The 20,998-nt window shown below is 37.6% G+C and overlaps 3 protein-coding genes across 4 annotated transcripts; 2 read left to right on the top strand and 1 right to left on the bottom strand.

Moving 5' to 3' along the window:
• The first annotated feature begins 34 nt into the window (after nucleotides 1-34).
• On the top strand, nucleotides 35-5,690 carry LOC140930298 (fas apoptotic inhibitory molecule 1-like). The gene is made up of 3 exons (XM_073379981.1): nucleotides 35-538; nucleotides 3,118-3,167; nucleotides 4,341-5,690. The coding sequence occupies exons 1-3, from the start codon at nucleotides 190-192 to the stop codon at nucleotides 4,491-4,493; spliced, it is 552 nt and encodes a 183-aa protein (XP_073236082.1). The 5' UTR covers nucleotides 35-189; the 3' UTR covers nucleotides 4,494-5,690.
• On the bottom strand, nucleotides 5,666-16,297 carry LOC140930296 (uncharacterized). Of its 2 annotated transcripts, none has more exons than XM_073379978.1 (9): nucleotides 16,203-16,297; nucleotides 16,003-16,086; nucleotides 14,395-14,467; nucleotides 13,761-13,828; nucleotides 13,199-13,285; nucleotides 11,130-11,273; nucleotides 10,435-10,477; nucleotides 7,852-7,936; nucleotides 5,666-7,647 (listed from the first exon to the last, which is right to left on the bottom strand). In XM_073379978.1, the coding sequence occupies exons 1-9, from the start codon at nucleotides 16,245-16,247 to the stop codon at nucleotides 6,354-6,356; spliced, it is 1,923 nt and encodes a 640-aa protein (XP_073236079.1). In that variant the 5' UTR covers nucleotides 16,248-16,297; the 3' UTR covers nucleotides 5,666-6,353. The 2 variants fall into 2 exon arrangements, with proteins under 2 accessions (XP_073236079.1, XP_073236080.1); XM_073379979.1 differs by having other exon boundaries at nucleotides 14,395-14,502; nucleotides 16,203-16,258.
• A 1,731-nt stretch (nucleotides 16,298-18,028) lies between these two features.
• Nucleotides 18,029-20,787, top strand: LOC140930297 (histamine H2 receptor-like). Its single transcript, XM_073379980.1, has one exon. The coding sequence runs from the start codon at nucleotides 18,652-18,654 to the stop codon at nucleotides 19,855-19,857; it is 1,206 nt and encodes a 401-aa protein (XP_073236081.1). The 5' UTR covers nucleotides 18,029-18,651; the 3' UTR covers nucleotides 19,858-20,787.
• The last annotated feature ends 211 nt before the right edge of the window (nucleotides 20,788-20,998 follow it).

The raw sequence follows: 20,998 nt of genomic DNA, 5'->3' as shown, positions 1-20,998 counted from the left end.
GTAGTGGAAGTAAAATCGAGTTGCAATCATCTTTTTTCCATCTGTGTTGCCAAAAGGTTAAGTTACATGCACCTGGAATAGCCCTTAAAACGTAACGCAAGCTGCGTCTTTACTGTTTGAGTTTAAGTTTGAAACCGCCGCTTTTTGGAAATCTAATCGCTCACCAAGGTGATTTAATCGACCGCGAAAATGACCGATGATAGATTCCGCGATGTTGTAGCAACTTGGGACATCGCTCTGTCGGATGGTAAACACAGAATTCAATTTGAACATGGGACGACCACTGGAAAGCGAGTTATTGTAGTTGACAATGTAGAAGTCATTCGACACAACTGGATGTTTAGACTTGTGGGAAAGGAGAGTTTTAACGTCGGTGGGAAAAGGGCAACGATACATATCGAAGCGGTTAGCGGTTTTCAATATGAATACACCCTTGAAATTGATGGAAAACCCCTCAAGAAATTTGTAGAAAATCGCAAGAAAACAGCCAAAGTATGGACATTTCTTTTAGATGGGTTCGAAACACGAATGGTGCTGGGTGAGTTTAAAATGCTTTATTTATTGATTTTTTTGTTATTACCATTATCCTTTTAACACCTGTCAAATGTTGTCCTGCAGATAAACCCTGAATTGATCTTAAAGTGCTGTATTCCCACCTTTCGCAAATTACAGTAAGCCTTAAGTTTTCATACAAACAAAGTTCGGATTCAGGAAAATTTGATGGAGCTACATTGTGGGAATTTATGTGTATGATCAAGTCCAAGTATCACATGCAAAAAAAAAATCCAATGTTTTTGTCCTATGGAATAAAGTGTACCAGGCTCAAAAGGCATGATTAATTTGTGTTTTTAACGCTTTGTTTTCCGAATTTACACACCTAATGGCAGGTGTTTGATTATCATCGTTGCGATTGGAAGAGAATAAGCCAGTACTCTTGTTTTCAGTGTCAAAATGCAAAATTTGGCAGAAATTATGACACAATAGAACAACTTTACTGGTTGAAATGAAAAAGTGTCAGAGCAGCCCTCAAGTACGGTGACAAACATTGGCAGCTGCAGAGCAATATATGGAACCTTTGATCTCTCAAACTTCCTGATATACCAAAACTGACTATTTCTGTAGTTATTTTCCTCTGATTTTTCAATAATTCTCTAGATACTGTAAAACAATTTCCTTCACTCTAAGAATTTGGAATTGAAATTTGTCTGTACGTATTCATGATGCAAGTTTTGTGTCCTCTGCCATTTACACTGTGTAGACATAATGTTTGACTTGGGAAGATTTTTTTAATGGTTTTTGCCATAACTTCCATGATTATCCATGATTCACAACAAGAAAATTTTCAGAGACCAGTTTATTTTTAGATTCAGTGTTTATTAAGACCATCATATAGCTAAGTCCCACAAACCATTCAGCAAAAACGTAGATACCAGTGAATGGTATTTTTTGACATTCTGATGACTAAATTAGCACACAGACATGGAATGGAGGTTCCCTTTCGCTGGAAAAGGTTAACTAAAATGTGGTTAAAAATAGATATTGTTGGCTTGTGAAAATGCCATTGTCACCCTGTTGACAGTCCCTAATTTCCCTAAGGCCATTAAGTAAAGCACTTACAGTTACTGTACAAATGTACTGATTCGAGCCTGGAGAGGGGTATCAAATCAACTTTACGTGGGGGGGGGGGGGTCGGAAGGAGGCTAGAAAAATATTTTTATTTACCCTTGTTTCTTTCCCCCCAAAACTGCTATAAACCCCAAAGCCTGCTCCCTTGGTACCTGTTTAACCAAGATGGCCACCCATAATGGTAAGTGCTCAACCTGATGATCTTACCAAAAAATAGGGGACTGTGAACAATCTACACTATAATAATTATTATACACTTAGGATAGGAGTTGCTTGTGCTGGGCTATAGTCTAATGGTGATGTACATTGTATGTGTATGGGAGCTTATAATGAAAGGAAGTGGCCTGGAGTGTGAAAAGGCTCTTTGGTGGGGCATAGGGTGCAAGAATTTTGCCTTTGTTAGGGGTACCATCAACTGAGGTCTATATTCATCTTGACGTTGTCAACATAGAGTCCTAAAGTGTGACGTCATTAAAAATTAAATTTGTGAAATTATGCGATTTTTCAGGGTATTATGAAAGAACAACATTCAAAAGGCCCACTTGCCAAAAATAAGCATTCCAGGGCAAAGAAATTGTCTTTTAGATATTAGCCCAGTTATGCTCTGATAAATCCATACAAATCCTTCTACATTTTACTCAGTTCATAACATTAGGAACTGAGTCAAATTTAGAAGGATTTGCATGGAGTCATCAAAGCAAAACCGGACTAGTATCTCTGAGACAATTTGCCCCACAATGCTAGTTTTTGGTAAGTAGGCCTTTCAGACATTGTTTTTTCAAAATATCCCAACAAATCCCATGATTTCAAAATTTAATTTTTATGACATCCTCACTTTAGAACTCTATTCAGCATTATTTTCTGACCGTGACACCACATTCTAGTATATGGATTGGTTGTGATTAAAGAAAGTCCATAGCCTACTGCATGATTCTCGTCCCTTTCTTCACACCATTTTCCATTAAGAACCTGTTTGCATCCGTGATCCAAAGACGGTTTTCAAAAAAAAAAACACAAATCTCCCTCTACCACAACAACACACTCACAATATTAAGATGGAATCCATCAGGAAATTAAGTAATTTTAATTGTCATTGGACATAAACCTTGTACCAGAATATTTTAAGCCATATCACATTCGTTTTCACACTATTCAAGGGCTATAGATGTAATTAGTTATCTGTAATAACACCAAAGACAATTTCTACTAGGAGCCCTTGAAAATAAGATAATTTTCATGTTGTGAAATTTTAACCTTTTTAAGGTGGTTTTCTCAGTCTCCTATGAGAAACCTTTCTTTGGAGTTATCACATAACTAATTATTTATTACATTTATAGCCCTTGGAAAGTGTAAAATCGAATCTAATGTTTCAAATTATTCTGGTACAAGGTTTCTGTCCACTGAAAAAATACCGGTACTCAATTTCCTAATGGATCCTTCTTAATTACATGCGAATGTTTTGAAAAGTGTATTGTTTGATTCTCTCTCTAGAGAAGGACACGATGGAAGTGTGGGTGAATGGAGGTGTTGTAGAAACTGCTGTAAGTCTAATTGTTATTTCCTTACCTTTAGCATATAATCACATATTCTCCTTACTCTTCTGCGCACATTTCTTGGAGTGCTTGCCATTATGCCAACATTTCCAGCAATTTCAGTCGAACTATAGAGTGTTTTCACATGACGTCGCAGTGGCCATATTGGTGTCCAAAAACAATGAAATGGTGGCCATGTTGGTGTCCCAAACCAATCCTCTGGTAGTTTAACTCTTTTCTTATGCAAACACTTTCTTTTGATTCAATAAATTTGCATAGATGCTGGCCACATGAGTGAAAACACTCTATAGATAGAAGGGATCAGTTCAGGTGAAAATTTTGGGGAAAAAGTGGTCCACCTTGAGAGGTGGCCCTCACTGAATGGTTGGTCCAGTCCAACCAAACCTTACCTTTCCATTTCCAGAATTCTTGTTTCCACGGTTAGTTCTTTGAGAAGTTATCAAAATTTTGATTGAAACCTGAATTGGAATGATTTGATCTTGTTGGAAACTTTGCCTCAATCAATGTTTTCCCATAATTTTCTGTGTGGTGTACAGAGAAAATGTTTTTTACTAACAAGTGGCAAGAAGTGTTATTAAAATATTATTGGCAGAGTAGGATTGTGTTTCATGGCTGGTGTCCTTTTCTTGTGTACTAAATATGCAGTGATTTTGTTACTGCACCTGCACCCTATGTCTCTGCAGCATCTCTGGGGGGGGGGGGAGTACATATGTCCCTAGTCTGAATTCAAATATAGTCGTTTTGTGTTTTGAGGAGTGGGCCATGTCCCTGTTGTTATTTAAACTATCTTCATGCCATTTGTCGCCATTTCATCTAGTCTTATGTGGCTGTTTCATGTCCATGTCGCATGTCGGGAATTTTACCCTATTAACAGGGCCACATAAGCATCTCTCAAGATGCAAAATAATAAACAGCATACAACTTGTAGAATGAGAGGATCGATTGAGCAACCTGATGATGTCAAAAAATACCGTGTTATTACTCTTACAGTGAATGATGGAGTCTTGTAAGGTAGTTTTAGCTTACAAGTCTGTGAATCAAGTGACACATCGCGTCTATAGCAGTACTTTCGGTTTTTCTTTGTCTGATTTTGGTCAAACTACTTTGGTAGAGCAAGAAGTAACAGTTAATGTGAGCATGTTAATTTTTTTTTATAATCAGGGTGAATTTGTGGATGATGGAACAGAAACACATTTCCAATGGGGAAGCCACAACTGCTACATAAAAGCCATCAGCTCAGGAAAAAAGAAAGATGGAATCATCCACTCCCTGGTTATAGATGGAAATGAAATACCCGAGTCTATTGATGAATAGTAGCTGAAAACAGAAGGATGAAAACAACTTTAATGTACTTGTAAAATACTTTTAAGAACTCCTGCGAAGTTGATGGGGGCGGTGTATTACAATAGAACTACACTAACTCATATTAATTTTGTGCCAGCCATTTTAAATAATAAAAATATTATTTGGTCAATAATTGGTGCGAGGTCTGGAACTCAGATTTCTTCAGGAAGAAGTAAGAAACTGGCTTACAGTACTTTCAGTAAAGGATTAGATATTCAGAGCAGATGCTTTTTTCGGCTCTTGTTTTACCCGCTACTTTCCTGGCAGGTGGAACTAGCCGAAAAAAAGGCCTGCTCCCCACAGGCTAATATTCAGAGAGAATTTTCAATTTTCTGCCCATTGAGACCAAAAATGAATTCTTGGTTGCAGAACTTGCACATGCCGGCCAATAATAATAATAATAATATTAAAAATTGAAATGGCTGTCAAAATTGATATTGATACTTTCAACTCTCTCTACGATAGATTACTATTGATCACTACTGACAAAACATCTAAGTTTCCATCTTAGAGTTGTGTCTTCTCCTAAAGAAAGTCTAAGAAAATAACTGAAGAATTTATGGACAAGCTCTAGAGGAGCCTGTTAAGAGACAGGACCATTATGATGGATGTGTTTGTTCATTACTAATAATGTTATTTTTGCAAAAAAATAGAATTTTGTTACTCTTTTTACTATTTATTACCTAGAAACAAACACTGGTGACACATTAGGTGTACAAAGTAAAATCTGCCAGAATTGTGTTTTCCACAGAATTATTGATTTTTTGTCTTGGTAGTCTGACCACTTTAATGATGTGCACATTCATTGACTAAAGATTCCAAAGTTGTTTTCTTACGCAAATTAACCTCTTTTGCTGTTTTTTATTTCACTTGAATTGTTAAACTTGAATAAGAAAGCAACAGAAAGTGAATTTTGGTTAGTTGTACTCAAATGATGTTGTTCTGAAAACATAAAATAGCTGAACATGACAAACAAGTATAACAAAGATGCCAATTTATTACGTATAGGTATTTATAGTTGTAAATACTAGAAAAATTCATGCCCTATTATGCGCTTATTTGATGCCACTGAAGGGTTTTACTTGTAAGCAATTTAATCACTTGGGCATTCAAGATAGAAACTTGAATGTTTGCTTGCTTAAATTAAAACAAATACACAGAAAAAGAGTCATTGTTGTGATAATTGAACGGTTTCTGATTTCATCAGAGGGGGGGGGGGAAGGCAACTACTGTTTTCACGTAACAGAGCATGTTAACAACACATAATTTTGTGTTTCAATGGGCAGTTAGCCTGTGCAGCAGGGGCTTATAAGCAAAGAATTCAAGACCCTGTGTGAGTAGCGATGCACATACGGCGACTACACATATCAAGCCATGTCCTGAGTGGTCCCTTACAGGAGGATAAAAACAATGGAAAATTCTAAAATGCTCATCCAAAAAAGAGGAGGCGGTCACTTTGGAAATATGGCTCTTTACAAGAAGTTCTAAATAATTATAGTGATTTGACTGGGAAAATTTTGGTGTTTTGATTATGAGGCTGCTTACAAAAGGTGGTCGCACATAGAGTTTCGACTGTATTACGGAAAACTGATCACCACTTACGGCATAATATGAAGTCTGTGATTTTCTGTTATCGATAAGATCTGGGACGTTCAGGATAGAACAAAATCCCCAGACCATCTGCACATTACCTGACATAAATGGATGGAGAGTCATTACCTTATCAAGAGACCAAAATTGTTGACTTAATGCAAACAGCTTTGTGCCATACACTACAGAAAACTCAAAACATACTCAGGTTCTCTCATCTTTGGCCCCTGCCATTTCTACTTAAATTCTCTTTTTTCCCTCATAAGAGTCATTTCTCTTGCCAGATGATCTCTTGGTATAAGTAGATCCCTCCTCTCTTGACTCTTTATAATCATATTTTTCATTCTCTCTCTTTCTAGAGTCATTCCTTCTGGACCCTTTGCTATTGTCATAACCTTTTGACTGTTTATACCTATCACCTCCCCTATCACCCATAGCTTTCCTGTCTTTATAATCTTTTGATTTTTCCTTGTAATAGCTCTCCTTTCTTCTGTCTGCTGAATCCCGCTCCTTTCTCCCAGAGTAATCTTTTTCCTTTCTCTGTTTTGATTCTTGTTTCTCTTCAAATGATTTTTGCTTTTTATCCACACTCTTGGTGGTTTCTGCTTCGCTTCCACTACTGCTGCTGGATTCTTCTCTATCCATGCTACGTCTTCTTCCAGTTCTCTCTTTAAACGACCTCTTCTTGTTGTCGCCATAACTTTTCCTTTCATAATCAGCTGAATCATCCCGGTCTAAATTTAGCCTGACATCTCTCCCCTCTGTAAAAGTCCTTTTCTTGACATCACCCCTTTCTTCCTCATCAGAATCACCTGACTCCCCTCTTTCCACACTGTGTCTCAGCTCTTTCTTCTCCTTGAATGATCTTTTCTTAACATTTCCATCCTCAGTCTTTTTATCTGTAGGCTCAGTTTGTATAGTCCCAGGAAGAATTCCTCCCTGCTCTGTCCCCTTTACGAATCTGATTAACAATTTTGGACGCAGAGCTGACTTGATCCTCAAAGTATCTGCATACTCGATTACCTTCTCCAGTGTGTCTTGTTGTTGCGTTGGAGTAGAAGTCAACTGCTCACTCTCAAATGAAACTCGCTGGTCTTCTTGTTCTTCTTCCTCTTCCTCCTCTTCACTGCTTGATTCTGCAAATGCAGAAGCAGTGCTTTTAACAGGTTTAGACTTCATTCCAAACTGCACCATGCCTGGACCTTTCTTCTTTCCAATGTTAAATGAAAAACCCTGTTTTGGGGGCGTGGCTGTTCCAGGTGTTTCTGCCTCACTTGCATTGCCAGAAGACGCACCCATCCTGAAACTGAATGGTTTCTTTGCTTGATTATCTCCTGGTGGGGGTGGTGGTAGGGGAGGGGCTGGCTCATTAGGGAGGGGTGGGGCTGGCTCACTAGGTAGAGGAGGTAGATTGTCCGGGGGTGGGGGTGGGACAGCTTTAAAGCCTTGCTGTACTGTGATTGGCTTGAATCCAGAACTGCCAGTTGTCGTATTTGATGACGTTTTAAATGCTATATTGAATCCTGCATTGGATCTGTTGACAGTAAAAATAAATTTTTATTTAGATTAAAGGGTGATTAAACCCTAGCTTTCCCTTTTGGCCTTTTTCTATTATTTTATCTACCTCTTTCTTTTGTTCAAGATTTGATTTTTTACTATAATATTCTACAGTAATAAAACAGCAGCCACATGCAGTCAGAGACTGTCTATTTTTTTAAAAAAATAAGCCTTAACTTACTTAGAAAAAGATCCAGTTCCAGCAAGAAGATGTAGCCTTTGCATCTCTTTTTCCATCTGTTTCTGTTCCTTCTTCTTTTTTGCATCTACAATTAAGTTAACATGGAAGTAAAAAATACACTGAAAAAACATGGTACATTACAAAATCTCATCATTCATGGCATAAGCTACAACATGGTTAGAGTCAAACCTGTATATAACAGCCCTGTATATAGCGGTCATCCTATATATTGCGGTCACCGGATAATTTAGCAAAATTTGCCTTATGTTTTCTGTAAAGTTCAGGGTTCTCAATAAGTTTTAACATAGACAGCAAGAATGTGAGAGTAGGCAGCTTGCCAATTGAATTTCATGGTCAATTGCAGGCTTTCTCACTTTACCCTAGTAGACAGCTCAAACCTCCAAGTAGCTAGGGCCCAGTTGTTCGAACCCCTGTTAGCGCTAACCCAAGGTTAAATTTTAACCTGGGCTTCTTTTTCTTTTCATCAAAAGCACTCTCTCGGATGGGTGAGAGAGTGCATTGTTCGCTGCTCAGACTTAGAGTTTTCTTTGTGGCAAATTTTCTACAGCACGGTTAGAGGTCTTACCAAATTTTAAGACACGCAGGAGTCTTTCAGATGAGTACGATGGTTAATTTCAATTCAAGAGCCTTTGACTCGTCCAGGTGTTAAACCTGACGAGAATATGAGCATTTGCTCTTCGACTCCGCAACACGGGGGATATACAAATTCCAGCTTGCTAGAAGGTGATGTGAAAGTGAGAAAATGTCTTGCAATGCTATTCTTAAGAAACTGTATGAGCCGGAAATGGATGTGATTTTGACCATTCGCTTCAAAATAACAGCGGAAATCGAGATAACAAAACATATGTTTTGTGTCCTACTTTGCAGACGAGGACGTGTATCGGCGTTTTGAAAAGCATAATTACGTTCTGTCATTCATTCATTGCCATGGAATATGCGTTTACATTGTTTTTTCACTGTTAATAGCTTCGGTTAATGCGGCTGGTGATCATCTTGCCGGCTGAAGTTTCAAGGAAAAGGAATAAAATGAAAGACTTTTCCTAACAATTACGGAGTCAGCTTCTGTGGTGTAGTGGTTAGGTGTAGTCGCGTGGAGCCGAAGGTGCAGGGTTCGAGTCCTTCCGAATTATTTATTCATTCTTTCTTTTTTTTTCCGTTTTTTGTGTTGTTGTTTTCTATAAATATATAGCTAAATAACTGTTACTTAATGAAGTGCAACCAACAGCAAGGAAAGTATTGTGTTTCCAGAGAAAATATCGTGCACCGCATATTAAATATATGGATAAACAATCTGAATTTCTATTATTTCCTACAATTTACTGTGGGAAAACCAGAGTTGATAACCACTTGATCATTTTCTAAACAACGTTCCCACGAGTTCTTTCTATAGACTGATAGTAATCATGAGTAATTATTCTAGTACTTTCCAACATGTCAATAGGACATTCAACGTCATTTTCGATTCTTTTAAGTCTTACTGCCTAACTAATGCCAGTATCAACAGAATGTGCCGCAGCATTACTATCTTTTAGATACCCTAGTATTATTATTATAACTACACCAGTCATAAAGGAGTGTATCGGGGACTTGCTCAAAATCGGCCGTCCACCAGTGCAAAATGGCCACCAAATTGGATAACAATCAAACAATTAGCAAATCACAACAAACTTGATTCAAAAGCTCATTACATTGTCACTAGCGGGGCAGGAGTACAGGCCTGCAGGGAGGGGTGTGGGAAGGGTGCAATGTCGGACCAATGATTTAAAACAAAAAGAGTTGATAATATTTTTCAAATCTCATTCACTGATTGTGTAGCAAACTTGAAAACTCTGAAAGTGTTAACAAGCCTCATGCTTTCCACAAAACGTGTTTTTGCCTTCATGTAAACGTATCAAGGGGATTTGGCATGCCTACAAGGCATTAACCCCTTGCTAATAAATTACACCTTGTCCTTAAGGAAAAAAGTCTGTATTGGAGGATTTGTAGTGCGGATTGAGAAAATGTTTTCGTGCCGCTTTTCCTTTACTGGGAGGTCATGTGGTCTTTTACTGTTCAGTGGCTGACAATAGACATAAATGATGAAAACGGCTGAAACTTTTTTGACCTTCCATTTTCATCGATTTAAATTACTATTGATTATCGAATTTCATTGATTGGGCATGCCGGGCCTTTAGCATGTGCATTTGCTTTATGCCTTATTACCAGACTGTGCTCACCTTTCAAATATCTAAATACAGTAGTTATTTCCACATAAAAACATTATTCATTACTTTCCAGTAGAGTTTAAAGAAAACCTGTATATGGCAGTCACCCTGTATACATGTATAAAGTTCTGTCAGCTGACCATTTCCATAGGGTGACCATTATATGCAGGTTTGACAGTTTGTCATGACAGTGTAATGATGATGACCAGAGTACCATAACTGCTCTTGTTCTGGGGTAACCGTAAAAGTAAAAAACTGCATTATAGTAATATTTCACAGTTTTTCAAGGTTACATTAATCTCGTTATACAAATATAAAAGTTTAATTCTATATAACCAGTAAGTACAAAAAAACTTACATATATTTCTGGTTGACTCTCTTTGCCTCAATTCCCTGAGTCTCTGCAAAATGTATAAACTACATATAAACAGAAGGGATTTATCTTGCCATGGAAATGCACTTTATTAGAAGCTCTAAAAGCAGCTAAGTCAGTATGTGGATCAAATCAAAATAAATGTATTGAAAAAAAGCCTTTTAAAATTAGTCTCAATACAGTTAACTGACATAAAGCTAAATTTGTCAGAAACATTCAACTGACAGCATGACTAAGAGGTTGTCTCTTTCCACAGAATTTTCCTGTACTTCATGTATTTAGTTTCCCCCCTAAAATACTCCACCTTAATGCTGCATTTAGCCACTATAATGTACAGATTCCCCCAATAAAGTCACTGAAATGCTCAGAGGCTATTTTCCATTTAAATTTAATGCTAACAAAAACATTCAAGTGGTATAACAACTTGTAAAAGTTAAAGGTTTTTAGTACAGCAAAAGATAATCGTCTAAATGGCTTAATAAGGGTGCCATTTGTTTTTGTACTTTAGAATTTGCTTTTAGGTGCTCATTTTCTCTTAAAAACTTCTTTAATTTTCATTTTCCCCGAAAAAAATAATTTTCTGAGAAAATTCCACTGAAATGCTCATAAAAATGTTAGTGTAATGTACACTGTACAAAAGCCTATTGGGAAGAGAATATTTTTACCAGATTATTCTATACCTGCCGATGTGCGTGGTCGTAAGAGTTGATGTGATTATCATATTCCTTGTATTTAAAATACTGTTTGTCACAAAGTTCACAGTAGAACATCTCTTTCAAATCCCGTAAACTCTCCTCGATGGCTTTTTCCTTTTCCTGCTCATTCTAAGAATAACATAAATTCACATTTATTATTATAAAACAGCAAAGATAGCATGCATGCTCTGATTGGCTGAGGGGTATGAGAGTAAGAAAACATAGTTGTGGAGTCAAGATGTTTAAATGGTGTTTTTAGGAAGCTGGAATGAATCTGAGGATGGGCCACATCTTCCTCAAGAATACCCATGGTTTGTGCAACTTCAGACAAACAAATTTCAAGGACTTTTCTAGGACTAAGATTTGTTTACCGTATTGACTAAAAGCCGTCATGGAGTCATTTACAATTTTTACTTCTTCCACTATCGTTGATCACATTATTTTAAAATCCTTTCTGCAACAAGACTTTGCAAAATGACTGGGTATGACTTGCAATTGCATCTGAGGTATGGAAATAGCATTTGAAATAAAGAGACAGAAATAAAATATTGTTCATGTACAAAAATGGTTTTACATTAACTGTGAGTTTTACAGATTCTTACACTGAGGATGAGCCAAATTTTCCTCTGCAAAATAATCTAATTTTACAGAAAAAGGTCTCTGGCGTAGACAAGGTTGTGAATTTCAAGGACTTTTCAAGAGCTACTGAAGGAATCAAGTACTTTTCAAGGGCCTAAATTGAATTCTAGGACTTTTCAAGATGACTAGTAAAATTCAAGACCTTTTCAAGATTGTACGAATCATGATACCATACCCACTTGGGAAAGACAGCTTAAAAGGTTTGAACCCAGGAGTCATTTCATAAGTAGATCTCCATACATTTCATTACTGACAGACGACCAATAATATCTCGACTTAATTGACTAATCAGGTCAATAACAAGAGTTTAATACCATCAACTGCTGTGATAAAACTCACTTTGACTCTGAAGATAACTACCACACAGATTGTTGAAATGTCAGTCACTGTCAACAACAGTCCTATTCAGGACTATGTTCACTGAGACAATCATACTCAACCTACTTACATTGTATGAAGTGATGAGAAAGTAGTTGAGAAAGACAGTGTTCTTTAGTATCCACATGACTGATCTCCATACATTTCTTTAAAGAATCAGTTGAGAAAATTTGATAAAAGATCAAAGCATTTTCCGTGTGGAGATCATAGCAATTCTTATAACCTTTTCTCTCGAGGATGTATGAATATTATTGTTAGGAGAAAATTAATTATTTGTCACTTGGCTGTTCTATCAAAAGCCAGAGTATTTCCTTCGTCCTTTAAAAGATTGCTCAACTATGAACTTCAGTGCATTCTGCTGGCTTATCATTAGGGGGCACATTCTCTTGGCTTTAATGCACTGTTTTATGCCGTATGTTTTATGTTTGTGGGAATCCCAAAAGGCTACAGCCCAGTAAGAACACTGGAAAGGGTTTTAACACTAAGAGGCCTCATAATTCTTGTTTACCTCACTGAGGCATTCACGTTAGTAACACCAGATAGCTCTTGTGCGAACATGAAAAACACACCAGATGCTGCTTCTCATTGCTCATAGGAACAGTGATTTCAAGGCAATTTTTATGTAACAGAGCAAAGTTGCACCGCCCCGATCTTGGAAGTAGATCATCACATATTGGAGAGGTTTCTGCCATGCTTCAAGTGAACTGGTATTAGGACAGCAGTAGGAAATAAATGAGTAGGAGCAATGACTGGAACCCATTCAGACAGAAGTAAATTTTCAGAAGTGAGGATTAGGATTTGGTGTACTAAACTGTTCTGGTCTGAAGTTTGACATTTGTGAACGACTTGTTCTAGTTCTGTGCTATTGCTGTTCATACCATACCAAATAGCTTTTCATGGTGGCAAAAAAAGGCTATTGGGTATAGGGCAGACACAGCCTAAGCCCCCAATAACTTGCCATATTCAGTCTTCATGAGAGGCAATAGTGTGCTGACATGTTAAGTTAGCAAAAGCTGTGTGTTCAGAAAACAACTAACCTGATATTTTTGTTGTAGTTCATCAGTGTCTTCTTTCTCTATCTCCATCACCTTTCTATTGCGAGTTGCTTCATCTGCCTGCTCAAACTACAACCACCACAGAAACGTTTCGGAAAATGAGAGAATGGATTTGGAATGTTGTATCACATAAGGTATGTCCCACTTTAGTTGTATGCACACGTCACATGCCTTTCCATTTGTGAGACTGTACTAAATCATGAGATCAAAGGAAAAAACCTATGTGCTTTACCTGAGCTGTAAAATGTTTTGCTGTTCATTCCAATGGAGTAAATCATGAAGGCAACCTAAAGGCCTTCTACTCTTTCTTTATATGGTCCTTTGAGCCGGACATTTCTTGAGTTGATAATTCTTGTGATTGTAATTCTCAAATAGGATGAATCTGGTTTACCCGACCATGCTGTGGAACCTTCATCTTTCGAGTCGACTGTTTTAAAGGTGCAAGTGATACCACCGAAAGGGGAAAACCTTTCAAGGAAAAAGGCCTTTTACTCTTTCTTAACACCCACTAAAATAACTAAATAATATTATGTTACAAACATACCTCCATAGTGAGACGACCAAGACAGAGAGAATCTTCCTTCCTGACTAAAGGGATTGGCTCTGTACGACCTAAAAGAACAACACAGTGGTTAATACTGCAAATTTCCTGCTGAAACAAGCAAGACCTTTGTAGCACTAATAATGCAAAAAATGCACTATAACTTCTACTCTTAAAATAAATAATGTATTAATCGTTAAGTCAAGTGCATTAAACCATATGTTCCCATATTTCATTACTATCAAGGTTAAAAGATTAGCAAAACTGCCTAAAACATTGTTTATTAAACTAGAAAATGACACAACAAGATTGTCTTTTTTCTTCCACTTCCATTGGGCCCTTATTGTAAGCTTCACTCCCTTAGAAAAGCTCTGGCACAATTTAACATGAAAATACTTTTAAAGAGAGTACAGGTGGGTAGTTACCCTGCAAGTAGAGGCCCTACAATCTTTCTAGGAAGGTTGAAGGGCCTCTCCTTGCAGTCTGGTAGTGGGTATTGGGCTAAAATTTCCATTCATATTTTCCAATCAAAGTAACATGATATTTTGGCATGAATGTCCAGGTTGAACTGAAAGGTGCACCTTCTAAATGATAATGGCTGCTGAGTTAGAATGGTGCAAGAATGATGATATGATACCTTGCTTCTTCCTCCCCAATCCTGATCCAGTAGTCCAGCCCAGTTTGAGAGCCATCTGGTATCCAATATTTTCCTATACAAGTGGAGGATGATACAATTCGGGCAGTACTAGCCAAATCAAAGCAAAACACCCAAGAACAGTCTTTAGGATTGACTATTTAATTATGTCTTATAGTACAGTCTGAGTTGCCATACTGGCCCCAGTTGTTCAAACGTGGGATAGAGCTATCCACCAGATAAATCACTATCCAGTGGATAAGTATTAGGGAAATCAATAAATATTGTTTTATCCACTGGATAGGGATTTATCCAGTGGATAGCACTATCCACCTTTTAAACAACTGGAGTCTGAAGGGAATCCCTTAGGAAAGGTTTTGGGAAACTGGTCATCTGGTTTAGGGGTGCAAGTTGGACATCTTAGTATGACATACAATGTAGGCTATTCAGAGAGCAGCAAGCTGGGGGGAGGTCATAGTCCTGTTTCATGTGCAAATTTTGACAAATTTCACATATCACATGCTTTATAAAACAATTTCACGAGTCACGAATATAGTCATCACCCGCCTGTCAATCAAACAGATTACAAACCGAAACCATAGCCATCAGGAATCAGACTCCGCAATTTGATTTGATGATTGCAGCTTCTTTTCTTATTAGAATGTTGGTAGGGTGATCTTAAAGGGCACTAAAAAACAGATGTCAAAGGTTACTGACCAGTACAAAAACGTAATGCACAGAATGCAACTGACAGCGCTGTTCAATCCATTTTGTCCGATACTGTAGATTTCATGTACAATGCGACAAATAATTCATGTGTCCCACATATCTTACAAGATGAATCAGGCTTCACAGGTATACAGTAACTGATTTCACTGATCACATTAAACTTTTTATTTTTGAAAAATTTCATGAATCATGCGCTACATTTGGACCTAATCAATCGTCAAGCATAAACCCTTTTGCTCTTCTTATGGCTAATTTATTCTAATTTTCTGTCACAAGTCCTTGCCCTTTTTCATATAGGAGTCACCCCCTTCCACCTTTCAGGTTGTCTCTTGATGTAAAAAAATTCAGTGACCACCAAAATCTGGTGATAATAATCATTAAATTCAATGACTTTGACAAGAACAGAGATTATCCCAGACTTTCCCTGACCATAAGAACTTTTCATTTTCACCTGACTTTTTTTTTTGTGATGGCAACCATGGTGAATGTAGTGACTCACATTTTCTTTGAAATTCAAACCAGACCGATTTTAGTTTTACTCTTTGTCTCAGATTATGAAACTCAATTGAATATCACACAAAAAATGTAGCTGTTTGGGGAATTAAGCAAAAACCAAAAGCTTGGGAAAAAAGATTGCCAGCTCTATTATTCGTGTACTTTGCAAGCAGAGGCTACATTTTCGCTGTGTGAGCTGTAGTGTGAAAAGTAGCCTCTGCCAACAACCATTCAAATCCATCCAGAAATCTAGACAAATAAATTTTAAAAATAGGCCTTAGGATATGGGCCTGCATTCTGTAGTTGCTCCCCATTTTCCGACTTAAGAATAAAACTGGAATAATATTTAAGCTTAAAAACCAAAGTAATCAGATCTATTCAAAATACCTCAGCGATATGAGCGTCCAAAGTTGCCTTTTCCACAGTAGGTTCATCGTCGTCAAAAATTTGGGAAACGTCTGCATTTCCCGTCTGTAACAGCATAAAAAAGAAGACTCATAACAAAAGTACACCCAGAGCTCTAATTCGTTTCTCGCTCGAGATGTTCTGCTGCGAATATACTCATAAAAGTGCAACATTACAGCTACCTGATATGAACGGTTTTCGTGAAATCTTGAGAATTTGGCCGCCATTTTGAAGTTACTAGCCTCGATGTCACGTTTCTAGCGAGCATGCGCTTCTTGGCCTCCTTTTCACGGAAAGAACATTCTCGTCCCCAGAGCCACTCGGCTTAATTTGTAACGACGTTTCGCTACCACGTGACCAAGAAACGACGGGCTCTGGGGACGAGAACGGAAAGAAAGAAAGAAAGATTTCTCAGTTATCCACTCCCTTCCGTTCGAGTGATACTTCAGATCCAGGCGTTCAGATCGTGGGGACAGCGCAAAGAGATGCATGTGAGCAGAAAAAACTTCCTTCCCGCCGCACTCCACTATCCCAACGCCTGGAACAGGCTAGGCTAGAGCATTTGTAAAAATTACGATATTTAAAAACTTTGAAGGGAGGATTATAATTAAAGCCATAAGGTCTTGTTCCCGTGTAGAGAAAGATGACAGCCTTTAAACAAATAAAGCTGGCTCTAAATAAGCTAGTAAAAACAGAACTGAGAGGCAACTAGAGTTAAGTACGTGACCTCGCAGACATTTTCTTCAGCAAATTTCTACGTAATTTCTCATAAAATAAACATTAGAATAGCAAATATTCTGGAAAAGAAAAATAGTAAAAGTAAACAAATTGCCATTGAAGACTGATACATTCCTAGCGCGAAAAATGCGGTGGCTTATCAGATGAATTCGAATTTGAAAAGTATACATCTGCATTTGTTTTAGATTACTTAGTAACTACCGCGACTGTCATCGAAAACTAAAATACTCCTACGTTGGTTTTAACTAAATGCTCTGTTTCACGTTCCATGCTTCTTTGTCTTGTTTTATAACAGGTCATTTGTTAAATATTTACCTAAATGAGTGCGAAATAAATGCCGAACTAAAACCTCATTATACTAAAAAAAAAAAATGGCAAAAAAACTGTCAAAATTAAAAGCGATGGAAGCAGATCAGCTGGCAGATTCTGTCTTCTATTTCACCTGTTTTACTATAGCCCTCACGAAGGAATTGTAGATTTATTAAACTTTTCCCCTTTGCAAAAGAAAAAAAAAAAGAAGAAATAATACAAAGACAGTTTACAAAGAGAAAAGTCGATTCAGGCGCAAGACTTTAGCTTCTCAAAAGTCCTCTGTCTTTTTGGGTTCCCTGTGTAGACACAATTAAATGAAGTAGCCGTTCCTTTTCTCTTTCGAGGCTGCGCTCGTTAACGGCGTTAATGAGAGCGCTAAGAATACCATTTCGACCAAAATAAACAAAGAAGCTACTTGCACCATTTGCACGAGCATACAAGACGAGTCTTTGCTAACGTCCTTTCCAAGCTTACATGGCTTAGCTTTTTAACCCTTTAAACCCTAACATCAAAATTCAAATTCTCATTTGTTATCCCTATGCGTTTTCAATACAAGTAGTGGGGAGAATTTGTTGAAGCATCAATTAGATTCATCTTGTGTGATCATGTCCTTAATTCTCATGACCACTCTGTTTTATAAAGCAGTGATGTTACATGGAGAAATTTGACGCTGATCACTCTTAGGGCTTAAAGGGTTAAGTTTTAGGGTTTGTGACTTTTTTAAGGCCACAGCACTGTAAGTTCTGTTTTAGGAAAGGTTCATTTGCCAAGGTTAAATTTGCCTTGAGAAAATGACTGTTTATATTGCCAGACATCTACAAAAGTTGCCATAAAAGGTAAAGTATCCTTAGCTGCTTCACATGCAAAAAAGAATATCTCTTTATGTTTCTCTACTCGAAATTCAGCCAATAAGCTGCCTTTCGCCGAACATTTACACCTTGGTACAATGTTCGAGTTCGTCTGAAACACGAGCCGACTGGTCTGAGACCATTGTTACCGCACACTAACTTTTCACACTTATACGGAAAACCGAATAAATTTGTTTAATTGTCGAGTTTCTGGGATAACGGTTGCTAGCTCGAAAACAATCTAAATGTTCTTTTCACAGCGGTTATTTGTGGCTTGAGGTAGGTGATTTAATAAGAGATCGCCGAAAATTTACAAAATTTTGACGTAATATTGATGGCGTGATAAAAGTAGTCGATCGTTTGGGTTCTTTTTGGTTGGAAAAGTTTGGAACAGCGATACCTCATCACCATCGGATAGTATGGCCTTTAAGCATGTCGTCAAAATAAAGAAAGGAAAGTGATAAAGATAGTTGTAATCATGATTGACATAATGATCTACTTAAGCCTAGTCTTGTTGAACTCAGCTGCTGTAGACAGAAATTGGACTGTGTCGGTTCAATTTGACTGACACAATATTGTCAAGGGGAGCCAATTAAATAATACAGAAAAAGACGCAAAACATTTGTAGCGGAAACAATAACAGATGCTAAAAGAAGAACACATATAGAACTACTGCTAAGGAATTGTTCTTGGCAGCTCCTTGCCAGCCGTGTCGAAACCAGAAACTCGCAAGATGTCAGTGAATTCCCCGTCAAATACTAGTCAAGGAAGCGCCGATATTTGGTTGATTTACGGACGTGAAGAAGCAATCATACAGACTGTATTTCTTGGCTTCATTATTCTTTTTGGCGTTGCTGGGAACTTATATATATGTAGCGTTGTTTACAGAAACAAGAACTTGAGAAATCCAACGTTTGTTTTTCTCGCTAACTTAGCTGTGGCAAATATTGGTGCTCTCACGTTATGCACGCCATTTCCTGTCCTCAACAGCATTCGAAGAAGATTTGCGCTGGGAAGACACTGGTGTATTATAAATGGCTTTCTAAACAACTTCTTTTTCTGCATTTCAATTCTCACATTGTCCTTAATCACCTCCCAGAATTATTTCTCAGTTGTAAAACCCCCGTTTTGCTCATGGTTGCATATCACGCCGAGAAACGCAAAGTTTCATTTGGTTGGCTTGTGGACTCTTTGCTTTTTATTTTCGCTGCTTTCCCTAGGCCCGTTCGAGAGTTGGAACTATATTGTTTTTAACCCAACCACGGCACATTGCGGGCTGGCGTTTCCTAACAGCTTGGGAGATAAATTAAAATTGACGTTTCTCGCCTTGGTCGGATTTATTATACCAGTTTCTGTTATGTCGTTTGGCTACACGCGAATATATTGCAAAGTACGTGCGCACGAAGAGAGACTGAACCGAAACTCGACAGAAGGGCCGAGAATAGGTACTTTGACTAGAAAACTTGCAGTGACTCTGTGTCTGATGTTTGGTACATTCGTCATCTGCTGGTTGCCGTTTTTTCTACTCATTGCCCTGGCGGTCGTATTCGACAACGCATCACAACTACCGTGGTTACTGGGAAGAATTGCATATTGGAGTGGCTACCTTAATTGTGCCATCAATCCAACCTTATATTGTTTGCGATCATCTGCGTTTAAGGATGTCATCCGTCGGTCTTCGACATCCACTGGGGAAGTGACAAAGAAGTTTTCGATACCGAACAGACGCAGGAGAGCATTTTCTCTCCCAACAATGCCAGCAAACTTTAATGCTGGCGCTGCCAAGCGGGTTGATAGACAAAGCTTTCCTCAAATCGAATGCGAGAGAGCATCTGATCTTCGTCTTGGGCAAAATTTTAGATCTGAGGTTGCTCGCTTGCGGGCGTACTCCTGCTCGGGATATGAAATTAAAGAATACGCGGAAGAGAATCGAAAATGAAGGGAAAACGTTAACTATGCATGGGAAAAACCGGGTAACACCAGAGACTGCAAATAAATATCAAGAAGGGTAATTTAATAAATCCGTGTTGCAAGTTAGAATTAGATCAATTCTATTAGAACAGTGGACCTACAAGATGACAAATCATTTCCGACTTATACAAAAGAAAAGTCAGTAGGACGAAAATCAACAGAAACCGCCAACTTAGTATTATTGAACTAAAACGACATCAGCATAACCGTTCAGAAATAAAGCTATGTTTAGACAAATACAACATTATCTAATGCAAGTTTTACATACATGGAATCAGTAAGTCTTGAGATTGAAATCTGATTCCGTGTCTAATTCAATTTCATTTTCAGCTCTTTTTACGTGCATAAAAAAGGTGAAAACGTAACGTTTTGCCGTTGATTTTCGTCGTCCTTCGTCAATACGCCTCACGTCGAAGACTTAGTGTAGCTTTTATTGATTAAAAAAACATTTTTGTTTGTTTAGGCGCTATTGGGAGCAAGCGATTTAAAAGATTTCGTTAAATGTCTAGGACTATATGGCACCGAAGTTCCTTAAATCTAACATTCGATTTGTTATGATATTATTCTCAATTGTAACTGAACCAGTTTTTTATTGGGTTGGAAAATAAATGAGAGCGGATTTACTTGGTTCGATTGTTCAAGCCGTCTTTATTTAACCCAGAATCTTTAAATTATAACGATGACCCATTTTTAAATTTACTTTTGATCAAATCAAATTGCAATTTCAAACAGCTGCATTTTCACTTGCACAGAATCCAAATTTTCAAATATCAATAACGACTGATTAACATATAAAAAAGATGAACAACGAGAATAGCTTGAACCCTATTTAAAAAATAATTACTCTTAATATTTTAAAAAAGGAACCGCCGCCGACGAAAAGCAAAATTCTTTGTATCGAGGAAGTTACTGTTAAGCGATTGTCAGCTTGTCAAAACAACAGGAATATTTTTCGAGTGTGCTATATTTACTAAACTGATATTCTGAGAGTCAGAAAAGCTTTCCACTTGATTATCATAACACGCGACAAATTTTTGATTTATATCCATTTACCATTAAGTCAATGCTAAGACTGACGTGCACCCTTGACAATACCTTTTTAGAATTCG

Source organism: Porites lutea, chromosome 3, assembly GCF_958299795.1.
Source record: "Porites lutea chromosome 3, jaPorLute2.1, whole genome shotgun sequence".
Taxonomy (NCBI): domain Eukaryota; kingdom Metazoa; phylum Cnidaria; class Anthozoa; order Scleractinia; family Poritidae; genus Porites; species Porites lutea.
This window is presented reverse-complemented; position numbering and strand designations above follow the sequence as displayed.

Excerpts from the sequence above, each read along its gene's own strand:
- LOC140930298 (XM_073379981.1), top strand. The coding sequence starts at position 190 with ATGACCGATGATAGATTCCGCGATGTTGTAGCAACTTGGGACATCGCT. Across the intron at positions 539-3,117 it reads CGAAACACGAATGGTGCTGG|AGAAGGACACGATGGAAGTG; the intron begins GTGAGTTTAAAA and ends TTCTCTCTCTAG. Across the intron at positions 3,168-4,340 it reads GAGGTGTTGTAGAAACTGCT|GGTGAATTTGTGGATGATGG; the intron begins GTAAGTCTAATT and ends TTTTATAATCAG.
- LOC140930296 (XM_073379978.1), bottom strand. The coding sequence starts at position 16,247 with ATGGCGGCCAAATTCTCAAGATTTCACGAAAACCGTTCATATCAG. Across the intron at positions 11,274-13,198 it reads AACTACAACAAAAATATCAG|AATGAGCAGGAAAAGGAAAA; the intron begins GTTAGTTGTTTT and ends TGTTATTCTTAG. Across the intron at positions 7,937-10,434 it reads AGAGTCAACCAGAAATATAT|ATGCAAAAAAGAAGAAGGAA; the intron begins GTAAGTTTTTTT and ends ACTTAATTGTAG.
- LOC140930297 (XM_073379980.1), top strand. The coding sequence starts at position 18,652 with ATGTCAGTGAATTCCCCGTCAAATACTAGTCAAGGAAGCGCCGATATT.